At 51.5% G+C, this 12,695-nt stretch overlaps 1 protein-coding gene across 2 annotated transcripts in view; it reads right to left on the bottom strand.

Annotated features, from left to right (window-relative positions):
- The window catches only part of LOC140389361 (pancreatic secretory granule membrane major glycoprotein GP2-like), a 108,661-nt gene extending 96,748 nt beyond the window's left edge, over positions 1-11,913 (bottom strand). Inside the window, exon 1 of one of the 2 annotated variants that reach the window (XM_072473527.1) lies at positions 11,628-11,913. In XM_072473527.1, the coding sequence (XP_072329628.1) occupies positions 11,628-11,744 (117 nt within the window). In that variant the 5' untranslated portion in view covers positions 11,745-11,913. The remainder of the gene's footprint in view (positions 1-11,627) is intronic. The other variant, XM_072473528.1, reaches the window with a different exon arrangement.
- Positions 11,914-12,695: the final 782 nt, after the last annotated feature.

Consider the following 12,695-nt stretch of genomic DNA (forward strand, 5'->3'; position numbering starts at 1 on the left):
GTGCGACGCCAGCTCGCACATGGCCACTGGCGCTGATGCCCTCAGCGATGGCCTGCTGAGACTGGGCCATGGCCTGCAGAGACTGGGCCATGGCCTGCAGAGACTGGGCTATGGCCTGCTGAGACTGGGCCATGGCCTGCTGAGACTGGGCCATGGCCTGCTGAGACTGGGCTATGGCGTGCTGAGACTGGGCTATGGCGTTGAGCGCCTCTGCCATCTGGCGCTGGCACTGGCTCATGGCCTCCTGTGAGAGTGCAGCCATTTCCTGGGCCACAGACGCCGCCTGCACGGAAGGCCCCAGGCCTCGCAAACCGTTCCCCATGTCTGACACCGTCGCACCCATTGCCTCCACCGCGGACGCCACCCGTGCGGTGTCAGCCTGGGTGGCACGCATGACCGGGACCACTCCCAGCTCCTGGACGCGGGTGGACTCCTCCACCTGCGACCGCAGCCGCCGCAAGCCACCCGTCACCCTATTCGCTCGTCTCCGTGTCAGTGGTTGCATCGGATCTATGTGTGGGTGTGGTAACTGCAGGAACCCGGGATCCATCTGGGCGGCAGATGTTCGCTTGGCCTGGGCTGCCCTCCGACCGCCCGGTCCCTCTGCTGCTCCTACCTCCACCTGCTGTACCGGGACGGCTGTGTTGTGCGCACCAGTGAGTGTACCAGACGCCTCATCACTAAAGTGCCCAACCGTGGTGAGTGTTTCTGTGATGGTGGAGGGTTTTGGTGACAGCAGTGGCGTTGTGTCGTGCTCTTCGTCCCACTCTGAGTCCATGGCACTTTGGGGTGGGGGTTCGTCTCCACCCATCCACTCTGAGTCACTGTCCGGTATTTCGTCTTCCCGGGTAGGGGTGTCCTGGGTAGTGCTGTCCCGGGTAGTGCTGTCCCGGGTAGTGCTGTCCCGGGTAGTGCTGTCCCGGGTAGTGGTGTCCTGGGTAGGGGTGTCCTGGGTAGTGGTGTCCCGGGTAGGGGTGTCCTGGATAGTGGTGTCCTGGGTAGTGGTGTCCTGGCTCGGATGTGACGGGGGCCTGTGGCTGCCCCCCTCATCGCTGGGTGGTCGCTCCCGCACGTGACGGGGGTGTCGTCTCCCTGTTGCTCCAGGTCTCTCCGTCTCCCGTGGTCTCCGAGGGGCATCCTGCGGGCGTCGCATGCTGGAGGGTGCGGGTCTCTCCGTCTCCCGTGGTCTCCGAGGGGCATCCTGCGGGCGTCGCATGCTGGAGGGTGCGGGTCTCTCCGTCTCCTGTGGTCTCCGAGGGGCATCCTGCGGGCGTCGCATGCTGGAGGGTGCGGGTCTCTCCGACTCCTGTGGTCTCCGAGGGGCATCCTGCGGGCGGTCTGCATCTGCGGGGATGGGTGCCTGGACGTTTGGTCCTGCGATACACAATGAAGCATGCATGGTTAGACATCAGGCAGTGATCAGGTGATACGGGGGAGGGGGATATAGGGGAGGGGGGATATGGGGACGGGCTGTTGGTGGCCCACTTGCTCGTGGGGCCCCGACCTCTGCATCAGCAACCTCCCGGTCCTCAGGTCCGCCAGCCAGTTCCAGGGCCCTTTCCTCGTGTACGGTCAGTGGCCTCTCATCAGCGGGCCCTCCTCCAGTCCTCACATGCTCCCTATTGTTGTGTGCGCGCTTCTCCTGGGGGGGGGTTGGTGGTGGCAGGGGTAAAAGGCAACAGTGTTAGGCAGGTATATGAATGCACGCCATCGGTTGCGCGTGCATTGCAGAGGTTAAGGTTAGGGCTGGATTCACTTGGGGATATGGGGGATATGGGGGAGGGGGGGAAATGGGGGAGGGGGGATATGGGGGATATGGGGGAGGGGGGATATGGGGGAGGGGGGAATATGGGGGATATGGGGGAGGGGGGATATGGGGGATATGGGGGAGGGGGGGATATGGGGAGGGGGGGATATGGGGGATATGGGGAAGGGGGGATATGGGGGAGTGGGGAATATGGGGGATATGGGGGAGGGGGGATATGGGGGATATGGGGGAGGGGGGAATATGGGGATATGGGGGAGGGGGGGATATGGGGGATATGGGGAGGGGGGATATGGGGGAGGGGGGATATGGGGGATATGGGGGAGGGGGGATATGGGGGATATGGGGAGGGGGAATATGGGGGATATGGGGGAGGGGGGGATATGGGGGATATGGGGGAGGGGGGATATGGGGGAGGGGGGATATGGGGGATATGGGGAGGGGGGATATGGGGGAGGGGGAATATGGGGGATATGGGGGAGGGGGGATATGGGGGAGGGGGGATATGGGGGATATGGGGGAGGGGGGAATATGGGGGATATGGGGGAGGGGGGATATGGGGAGGGGGATATGGGGGATATGGGGGAGGGGGGATATGGGGGAGGGGGGATATGGGGGATATGGGGAGGGGGATATGGGGGAGGGGGGATATGGGGGATATGGGGAAGGGGGGATATGGGGGATATGGGGGAGGGGGAATATGGGGGATATGGGGGAGGGGGGATATGGGGAGGGGGGATATGGGGGAGGGGGGATATGGGGGATATGGGGAGGGGGGATATGGGGGAGGGGGGAATATGGGGGATATGGGGGAGGGGGGATATGGGGGATATGGGGAGGGGGGGATATGGGGGAGGGGGGATATGGGGGATATGGGGGAGGGGGGATATGGGGGATATGGGGGAGGGGGGAATATGGGGGATATGGGGGAGGGGGGATATGGGGGATATGGGGGAGGGGGGATATGGGGGAGGGGGGGATATGGGGGATATGGGGAGGGGGGATATGGGGGAGGGGGGAATATGGGGATATGGGGGAGGGGGGATATGGGGGATATGGGGGAGGGGGGATATGGGGGAGGGGGGGATATGGGGGAGGGGGGAATATGGGGGATATGGGGGAGGGGGGGATATGGGGGAGGGGGGGATTTGGGGGAGGGGGGATATGGGGGATATGGGGGAGGCTCACCCTGCCTGCTCTGACAAAGTCGTTCACCTTCTTGTGGCACTGGGTGCCTGTCCGTGGTGTTAGGGCCACAGCGGTGACGGCCTCTGCCACCTCCCTCCACAGACGCCGGCTGTGGCGTGGGGCAACTCTGCGGCCGTGCCCGGGAAACAGGGCGTCCCTCCTCTGCTCCACCGCGTCCAGGAGCGGCTCCACATCGCATGACTCGAACCTCGGGGCTGAGCGATGGCCAGCCATCAAGTCGGGTGTTGCGGTCGGCTGTTCCGGTCGGGTGGGGGGGAGCTGCGCGGCCTTATGAGCCGTCACGCCGTGCAGCGCGTATGACGCTGCACGGCGTGAACCACTGCGCAAGCGCGGATCCCGTTACGTCGCTGCTAGCCCATTTCGGGCCGCAGAATATCGGCCCATTTTTATGACGTGACGCAAGTGGGATTTGCGCCGTTTTTTGCGCCGATCGGCGGACTTTCCGCCGATAATGGAGAATTTCGCCCAGGAATCCTCACAGGTTCCTGCTCCAGATCTGTATACAGTTATCCTGGATTAGAGAGAAAAATCAGTGCAGGTTCCTGCTCCTGACCTCTATACAGTTAAATAATGTTAGGCAGCTGAATCAGCACAGCCTCCTGTTCCAAATCTCGATGCATTTATCCACGTTTAGAGAAAGGAATCAGCAGGACACTGCTCCTGATCTCTAAACAGTTATCTTGGGTTATAGAGAGGAATCAGAGGTTCCCATTTCTGATCTCTACACAGTTATTCTGGATTGTAGAGGTTCAGAACAGCTTCCTGCTCCTAATCTCTACTTAATTATCATGTGTTACAGAGGGGAATCAGCTCAGCTTCCTGCTTGTGATCTCCATACAGATGTCCAGGGTTAGGGAGGGGGATCAGCACAGGTTCCTTCTTCCGATCTCTATTAGCTTGTGCTAGAGAGCGGAATAAGCACAGGTTCCTGCTCCTTTATTCCTGCTATCTTTATTCAGATATCCTGGTTGAGGGATTGGTATTAGTCCAGCTCCCTGCTCCTGATCTCTATCCAGTTATCTTGTGTTAAAGAGAGGGATCAGCAGAAATTCCTGCTCCTGATCTCTGTACAGTTAATCTGGGCGAGGAATCACAATGGCTCCCTGCAGGTGATCTCTACTAAATTATCCTCAGTTTGAGCGATGAATCAGCACAGGTTCCAGATTCTGATCACTATACAGTTATCTTGCTGTAGCGATAAGAACCTGTTTGTGCTAAACTGACTGATTGCTGACATGATGGAAACGTTTTGGTCAATTTGAAATGGGACTTGTTACATTCTGACTGGTCACCTATTTGGAGGCTGCAATACACCAATGGAAAGATTGCGGAATGCCAAGCAGAAATTGAGTTGACACCTTTAACCACAATGTCTGAAGAATGGATCTGTGGTAAGAAGAAAGTTGTAATTCAGCAGTTCGAAGTAGGACGAATTTGTTCTGTCTCGGTCACGGGTCAGAAAGAGTCCAAGTACCAAGGATCGAAACTCTGTTGAGGAGAAGACCTTGGATCAACCAGCGCAAAGGCTGTGGCACTGAGTGACGGCTCAGAGAACAGAACAGACCTCCGAGAAGAATTTGGCAAATTCAGTTCAAAGTAAGCTCTACTTCTGTCTGAAGCTCTGAGACAAATTGAGGCAAATTGTGATCAGTAGAATAGCATGACATTTGAATACATGGTGTATTTTATGCAAGTTTAGTGAATACACCATGTTGAATTATTTGTTCAGTGTAAAGTGCTGGTTTGATACGCAACTGTTTAACCTCTTTTGAAGATACAGTGATAAAAGGCTCAACACTAATTTATGGAGGGGAATTAGCACTACTTTCTGCCCGTAGAATTTACAGTATAGAAGGAGTCCATTCGGCCCATCGTGTCTGCACCGGCTCCCGGAAAGTGCACCGTGCCGAAGCCCACACCTCCACCCTATCCCCGTAACCCAGTAACCCCACCTGAACTTTTGGGATACTAAGGGCAATTTAGCATGGCCATTCCACCTAACCTGCGCATCTTTGGACTGTGGGAGGAAACAGGAGCACCCGGAGCAAACACGTGCAGACACAGGGAGAAAGTGAAAACTCCACACAGACAGTGACCCAAGCCGGGAATTGAACCCGGGACTCTGGATCTGTGAAGAAACTGTTAACCACAGTGCTACCGTGCCGCCCTGATCTCCATACAGTTACCTTGTGTTAGATATACTGATCAGCACGACTTCCTTCTGCAGACCTCGACACGGTTATACTGGCTTAGAGAGAGGAATCAGCACAGGTTCTGGCTCCTGATTTCCGTACAGTTAACTTGGGTTATGGCAAGGAATCAGGCCATCTTCCTGCCGCTGATAACTCTGCAGTAATCCTGGGTTCGAGTGTAGAATTAGTAAAGGTTCCTACTCCTGACCTCTGTACAGTTTACCATAGTTAGGGCGAAGCATCAGCACTTGGTCCTGCTACTGATCTTTAGAAAGTTATCCTGGGTTAGGGAGGGGAATCAGCACATATTCCTCCTCCTGATCTCGATACAGTTAACCAGGGTTCGGGAGGGGATTCAGCACATATTCCTCCTCCTGATCTCGATACAGTTAACCAGGGTTAGGGAGGGGAATCAGCACATATTCCTCCTCCTGACCTCGATACAGTTAACCAGGGTTAGGGAGGGGGATCAGCAAAGTTTCCTCCTCCTGATCTCGATACAGCTAACCAGGGTTAGGGAGGGGAATCAGCACATATTCCTCCTCCTGACCTCGATACAGTTAACCTGGGTTAGGGAGGGGAATCAGCACATATTCCTCCTCCTGACCTCGATACAGTTAACCTGGGTTAGGGAGGGGAATCAGCACATATTCCTCCTCCTGACCTCGATACAGTTAACCAGGGTTCGGGAGGGGAATCAGCACATATTCCTCCTCCTGTTCTCGATACAGTTAACCAGGGTTAGGGAAGGGAATCAGCACATATTCCTCCTCCTGACCTCGATACAGTTAACCAGGGTTAGGGAGGGGAATCAGCACATATTCCTCCTCCTGTTCTCGATACAGTCAACCTGGGTTAGGGAGGGGAATCAGCACATATTCCTCCTCCTGACCTCGATACAGTTAACCAGGGTTAGGGAGGGGATTCAGCACATATTCCTCCTCCTGTTCTCGATACAGTTAACCAGGGTTAGGGAGGGGAAATCAGCACATATTCCTCCTCCTGACCTCGATACAGTTAACCTGGGTTAGGGAGGGGATTCAGCACATATTCCTCCTCCTGACCTCGATACAGCTAACCAGGGTGAGGGAGGGGAATCAGCACATATTCCTCCTCCTGATCTCTATACAGCTAACCAGGGTTAGGGAGGGGAATCAGCACATATTCCTCCTCCTGATCTCGATACAGTTAACCAGGGTTAGGGAGGGGAATCAGCACATATTCCTCCTCCTGATCTCGATACAGTTAACCAGTGTTAGGGAGGGGAATCAGCACATATTCCTCCTCCTGTTCTCGATACAGCTAACCAGGGTTAGGGAGGGGAATCAGCACATATTCCTCCTCCTGAACTCGATACAGTTAACCAGGGTTAGGGAGGGGAATCAGCAATTATTCCTCCTCCTGATCTCGATACAATTAACCAGGGTTAGGGAGGGGAATCAGCACATATTCCTCCTCCTGATCTCTATACAGCTAACCAGGGTTAGGGAGGGGATTCAGCACATATTCCTCCTCCTGATCTCGATACAGTTAACCAGGGTTAGGGAGGGGATTCAGCACATATTCCTCCTCCTGATCTCGATACAGTTAACCAGGGTTAGGGAGGGGAATCAGCACATATTCCTCCTCCTGATCTCGATACAGTTAACCTGGGTTAGGGAGGGGAATCAGCACATATTCCTCCTCCTGTTCTCGATACAGCTAACCAGGGTTAGGGAGGGGATTCCGCACATATTCCTCCTCCTGATCTCGATACAGCTAACCAGGGTTCGGGAGGGGAGTCAGCACATATTCCTCCTCCTGACCTCGATACAGTTAACCAGGGTTAGGGAGGGGATTCAGCACATATTCCTCCTCCTGTTCTCGATACAGTTAACCAGGGTTAGGGAGGGGAAATCAGCACATATTCCTCCTCCTGACCTCGATAGTTAACCTGGGTTAGGGAGGGGATTCAGCACATATTCCTCCTCCTGACCTCGATACAGCTAACCAGGGTGAGGGAGGGGAATCAGCACATATTCCTCCTCCTGATCTCTATACAGCTAACCAGGGTTAGGGAGGGGAATCAGCACATATTCCTCCTCCTGATCTCGATACAGTTAACCAGGGTTAGGGAGGGGAATCAGCACATATTCCTCCTCCTGATCTCGATACAGTTAACCAGTGTTAGGGAGGGGAATCAGCACATATTCCTCCTCCTGTTCTCGATACAGCTAACCAGGGTTAGGGAGGGGAATCAGCACATATTCCTCCTCCTGAACTCGATACAGTTAACCAGGGTTAGGGAGGGGAATCAGCAATTATTCCTCCTCCTGATCTCGATACAATTAACCAGGGTTAGGGAGGGGAATCAGCACATATTCCTCCTCCTGATCTCTATACAGCTAACCAGGGTTAGGGAGGGGATTCAGCACATATTCCTCCTCCTGATCTCGATACAGTTAACCAGGGTTAGGGAGGGGATTCAGCACATATTCCTCCTCCTGATCTCGATACAGTTAACCAGGGTTAGGGAGGGGAATCAGCACATATTCCTCCTCCTGATCTCGATACAGTTAACCTGGGTTAGGGAGGGGAATCAGCACATATTCCTCCTCCTGTTCTCGATACAGCTAACCAGGGTTAGGGAGGGGATTCCGCACATATTCCTCCTCCTGATCTCGATACAGCTAACCAGGGTTCGGGAGGGGAGTCAGCACATATTCCTCCTCCTGACCTCGATACAGTTAACCAGGGTTAGGGAGGGGATTCAGCACATATTCCTCCTCCTGATCTCGATACAGTTAACCAGGGTTAGGGAGGGGATTCAGCACATATTCCTCCTCCTGATCTCGATACATTTAACCAGGGTTCGGGAGGGGAATCAGCACATATTCCTCCTCCTGATCTCGATACAGTGAACCAGGGTTAGGGAGGGGAATCAGCACATATTCCTCCTCCTGATCTCGATACAGTTAACCAGGGTTCGGGAGGGGAATCAGCACATATTCCTCCTCCTGATCTCGATACAGTTAACCAGGGCTAGGGAGGGGAATCAGCACATATTCCTCCTCCTGATCTCGATACAGTTAACCTGGGTTAGGGAGGGGAATCAGCACATATTCCTCCTCCTGATCTCGATACAGTTAACCAGGGTTCGGGAGGGGATTCAGCACATATTCCTCCTCCTGATCTCGATACAGTTAACCTGGGTTAGGGAGGGGAATCAGCACATATTCCTCCTCCTGATCTCGATACAGTTAACCAGGGTTCGGGAGGGGAATCAGCACATATTCCTCCTCCTGACCTCGATACAGTTAACCAGGGTTAGGGAGGGGAATCAGCACATATTCCTCCTCCTGATCTCGATACAGTTAACCAGGGCTAGGGAGGGGAATCAGCACATATTCCTCCTCCTGATCTCGATACAGTTAACCAGGGTTCGGGAGGGGAATCAGCACATATTCCTCCTCCTGACCTCGATACAGTTAACCAGGGTTAGGGAGGGGATTCAGCAGATATTCCTCCTCCTGATCTCGATACAGTTAACCAGGGTTCGGGAGGGGAATCAGCACATATTCCTCCTCCTGTTCTCGATACAGTTAACCAGGGTTAGGGAGGGGAATCAGCACATATTCCTCCTCCTGATCTCGATACAGTTAACCAGGGTTCGGGAGGGGAATCAGCACATATTCCTCCTCCTGTTCTCGATACAGTTAACCAGGGTTCGGGAGGGGAATCAGCACATATTCCTCCTCCTGTTCTCGATACAGTTAACCAGGGTTCGGGAGGGGAATCAGCACATATTCCTCCTCCTGATCTCGATACAGTTAACCAGGGTTAGGGAGGGGAATCAGCACATATTCCTCCTCCTGATCTCGATACAGTTAACCAGGGTTCGGGAGGGGAATCAGCACATATTCCTCCTCCTGTTCTCGATACAGTTAACCAGGGTTCGGGAGGGGAATCAGCACATATTCCTCCTCCTGATCTCGATACAGTTAACCAGGGTTAGGGAGGGGAATCAGCACATATTCCTCCTCCTGATCTCGATACAGTTAACCAGGGTGAGGGAGGGGAATCAGCACATATTCCTCCTCCTGATCTCGATACAGTTAACCAGGGTTAGGGAGGGGATTCAGCACATATTCCTCCTCCTGATCTCGATACAGTTAACCAGGGTTAGGGAGGGGAATCAGCACATATTCCTCCTCCTGATCTCGATACAGTTAACCAGGGTTCGGGAGGGGAATCAGCAACGTTTCCTGCTCCTGATCTTTGTGCAGTTATCCTGGGTTGGTGAGTCGTATCAACACAGCTTCCTGCTCCTGATCTCGATATGCTTATCCTGGGTTGAAGAGCGGAATCAGCACAGGTTCCTGCTCCTGATATCTATATAGTGATCCTGGGTTAGAGAGCGAGCGCGCTCAGCTCAGTCTCCTGCTTCTGACCGCTATACAGTTAACATTTGTCCGTGACAGGAATCAGCACAGGATCCTGCTCCTGATCTCGCTACATTTATCCTTGCTTAGTGAGTGGTATCAGCACAGCTTTTTGCTCCTCATCTCTACCCATTGATCATTTGTTCGAGAGAGGAATCAGCAGAGCTTCCTGCTTCTGATGACTGTGGATTAGGACCAGGAGTCAGCACGGCACCCTGCTCATGATATCCTTACATTTATCCTGTGTAAGAGAAAGGATTCACCAGTGCTTCCTGCTCCTCATCTCTGCACGTTATACTGAGTTACAGAGTACAATCAGCACAATTTTCTGCTCTTGATATTTATAGTGTTATCCTGGGTTAGAGAGAGGAATGAGTACACTTCCCGCTCCTGATATCAGTACACTTATCCTGGGTTCGCGAGTAGTATCAGCACATGATTTCTATGCAGTTATCCTGTATTACAGAGGGGGATCAGCAAGGGTTGCTGCTCCTGATCTCTGTACAGTTAATCTGCATTAGGGAGATGGATCAACACGGCTTCTTGCAGCTGTGTTAGAAAATGGTATCAGCACAGGTTCCTGCTCCCAATAACATTAAAGTTATCGTGTGTTAATGAGAGGAAACAGCAAAGATTCCTGCTCCTGATCTCTGTTCAGTTATTCTGTGTTAGAGAGAGAACTCAGCACATGTTCCTACTCCTGTTCGCTAGAGAGGTATCCTGGGTTGGAGAGAGGCATCAGCACAGATTCCCTCCCCTGATCTCTTTGCAGTTATGCTGGGTTAGAGAGATGAATCAACACAGGTTCCTGATCCTGATCTTTGAACAGTTACCCTGGGTACAGAGAGGAATCAGCACATTTTCATGCTCCTGACTTTTATACAGTTATAATGGGTTAGCGAGGACGCAGCACAAATTGCTGCTCCTGATCTCTATTCAGTTATCCTCGGTTAGAGAGTGGAATCCCACAGCTTCCAGCTACTGATCGCTTTACAATTATCCTGGGTTAGAGAGAGGTATACGCACAGTTGCCTGCTCCTCATCTCTATTTATTTATCCATGGTAAGAAAGAGGATTCAGTGCAGCTTCCTGCTCTTGATCCCTGTACAGTCAGCCTGGGTTAGAGAGAGGAATCAGCACAGTTTCCTGTACCTTATCTCTGCATTAGACAAAGGAATCAGAGAGCATCTTTCTCTTGATCTCTATACAGATATCCTGGGTTGGGGATCGGAATCAACACAGGCTATTGCTCCTGGTTTCTATGCAGTTATCCTTGGTTAGCTGGAGGATGCGCAGATGTTTCTGCTCCTGACTGCAACGCAGTTATCCTGTGCCAGGAAATGGAATCAGAAAACCTTCTTTATCATAATATCTAAACAGCTAACTTGGGTTAGAGAGAGATATAAGCACAGGTTTCTGCTCTTGATCTCTATTCTGTCATGCTGCGTTCGAGAGAGAATGGCCAATTGAATAGAACATCTTCAAACAATCGATGGAAATATCAATCCCTAATGTTTTCAACTCAACAAATATTGTCAAAAAAACGGTTCGTTTAATTGTATTCCTCTTTTCAACGGAAAATTCCTTAACCCATATCTAGAATACAATGTGATAAAATCGGCTGGCGTTCAGTTTGTGATAAAACGGCATGCAACATAAATTTTAGGACTTGATCAGTCATGCAGTGAAATGCAAACCAACTGAGATTTATTTGTATGAGAAACAAGACTTCTGCAATCCTAACATATTAATCCATAAACAAGATTCTTAAACATGTTTTAGAACTGGAACAACTGGACTGAGTGCCTTTCAAGGTAACGGCAGAAGTGAGGAGCGAACAGTGAATCTGCACAGTAATCCAGTTAAGCAGCGGTGGATGAATCTATGTATTGATGATAGTATTGCCAAACGCGGTTTAGTGAATTAAAGCTGCGCACGAAACCTTACCAGATGCACCAACATTAAGGAAGAAATGGCATTACGTTAAAATATAGCGATACAGTTAGAGAGTATAGAATTACTAAATGTGTACAGACTTACAACAAACACCGACAGCAGCAAGGAGCGGATAGTATACATCGTCAATCTTCTCGAGTGCCCATCGTAACTGATTGTACCATGGAACCTTCGGTTTTTGAGAACATGATGGAGGCTCATGCGATTTTCCCGCGATTTGGTCCATGTGTTTCAGGCCACGCGCCGTCTTGCTCCGGAAGATAATTATGACATTAATCCCTTATTTATTGTGGAGAGCAACCCCCTGGTGGGACAGGCTGGTCCCAGAGAGACATATATTGTTCACAGTCATTAAACAAACAGATTGTGTAAGATCTATAGGTTGAAAAGTACTATATTTCAGAATCTTTCAATCTCAGATACAACATTAACAATTGACGAAACGTCATTCACTGTTGAAGTGAAGTCCTCATATCTGTCACTGTGTGGAAATCCGATCTCTGATTTCATTTATTTTTCTCACGTAAATGCCATTATAGGTGATTATTGGATGTGGGAGCAACAGAGACTGGTCTCCGAAAATTTCAGGACAAATTACAAAATGTTCCTGGATAAAGAAGATTTAGGGAATTCAGGGGAGGAGACACAGGAGGAGATGGGGGATTGATTAAGGATAATATTACAGAGCTGGACGGGAGAATATCATAGGCTTAGAACCTCATAGCAAGTCACAACCCAGTTCGATCTGTGCTCAGAGGAAAGCAGCTCCGGTACACGGCTCTGCCGGTCCGAGCTCTCCAAGTTGGCGTGCCTTTTAATGTGAGAATCTGCTTCCAACACATTTCCAGGAGTGAGTTCTTGCTCCCTACTACCCACTGGGTGAAGGATCTGTCCCGTACCTCCCCTCTGATCCATTTATCCGTTATTTTAAATCTTTGATGTGGAGATGCCGGCGATGGACTGGGGTGAGCACAGTACGAAGTCTTACAACACCAGGTTAAAGTCCAACAGGTTTGTTTCGATGTCACTAGCTTTCGGAGCGCTGCTCCTTCCTCAGGTTTAAATCTTTGGTTTTTGAACATTCGGTAAGTAAAGCTCTCGGTCACGGATAATTGTACACACGTCCATTTCACCCCCCCTGTGATTCTTCTG

This window comes from Scyliorhinus torazame, chromosome 14 (genome assembly GCF_047496885.1).
Source record: "Scyliorhinus torazame isolate Kashiwa2021f chromosome 14, sScyTor2.1, whole genome shotgun sequence".
Lineage (NCBI taxonomy): Eukaryota > Metazoa > Chordata > Chondrichthyes > Carcharhiniformes > Scyliorhinidae > Scyliorhinus > Scyliorhinus torazame.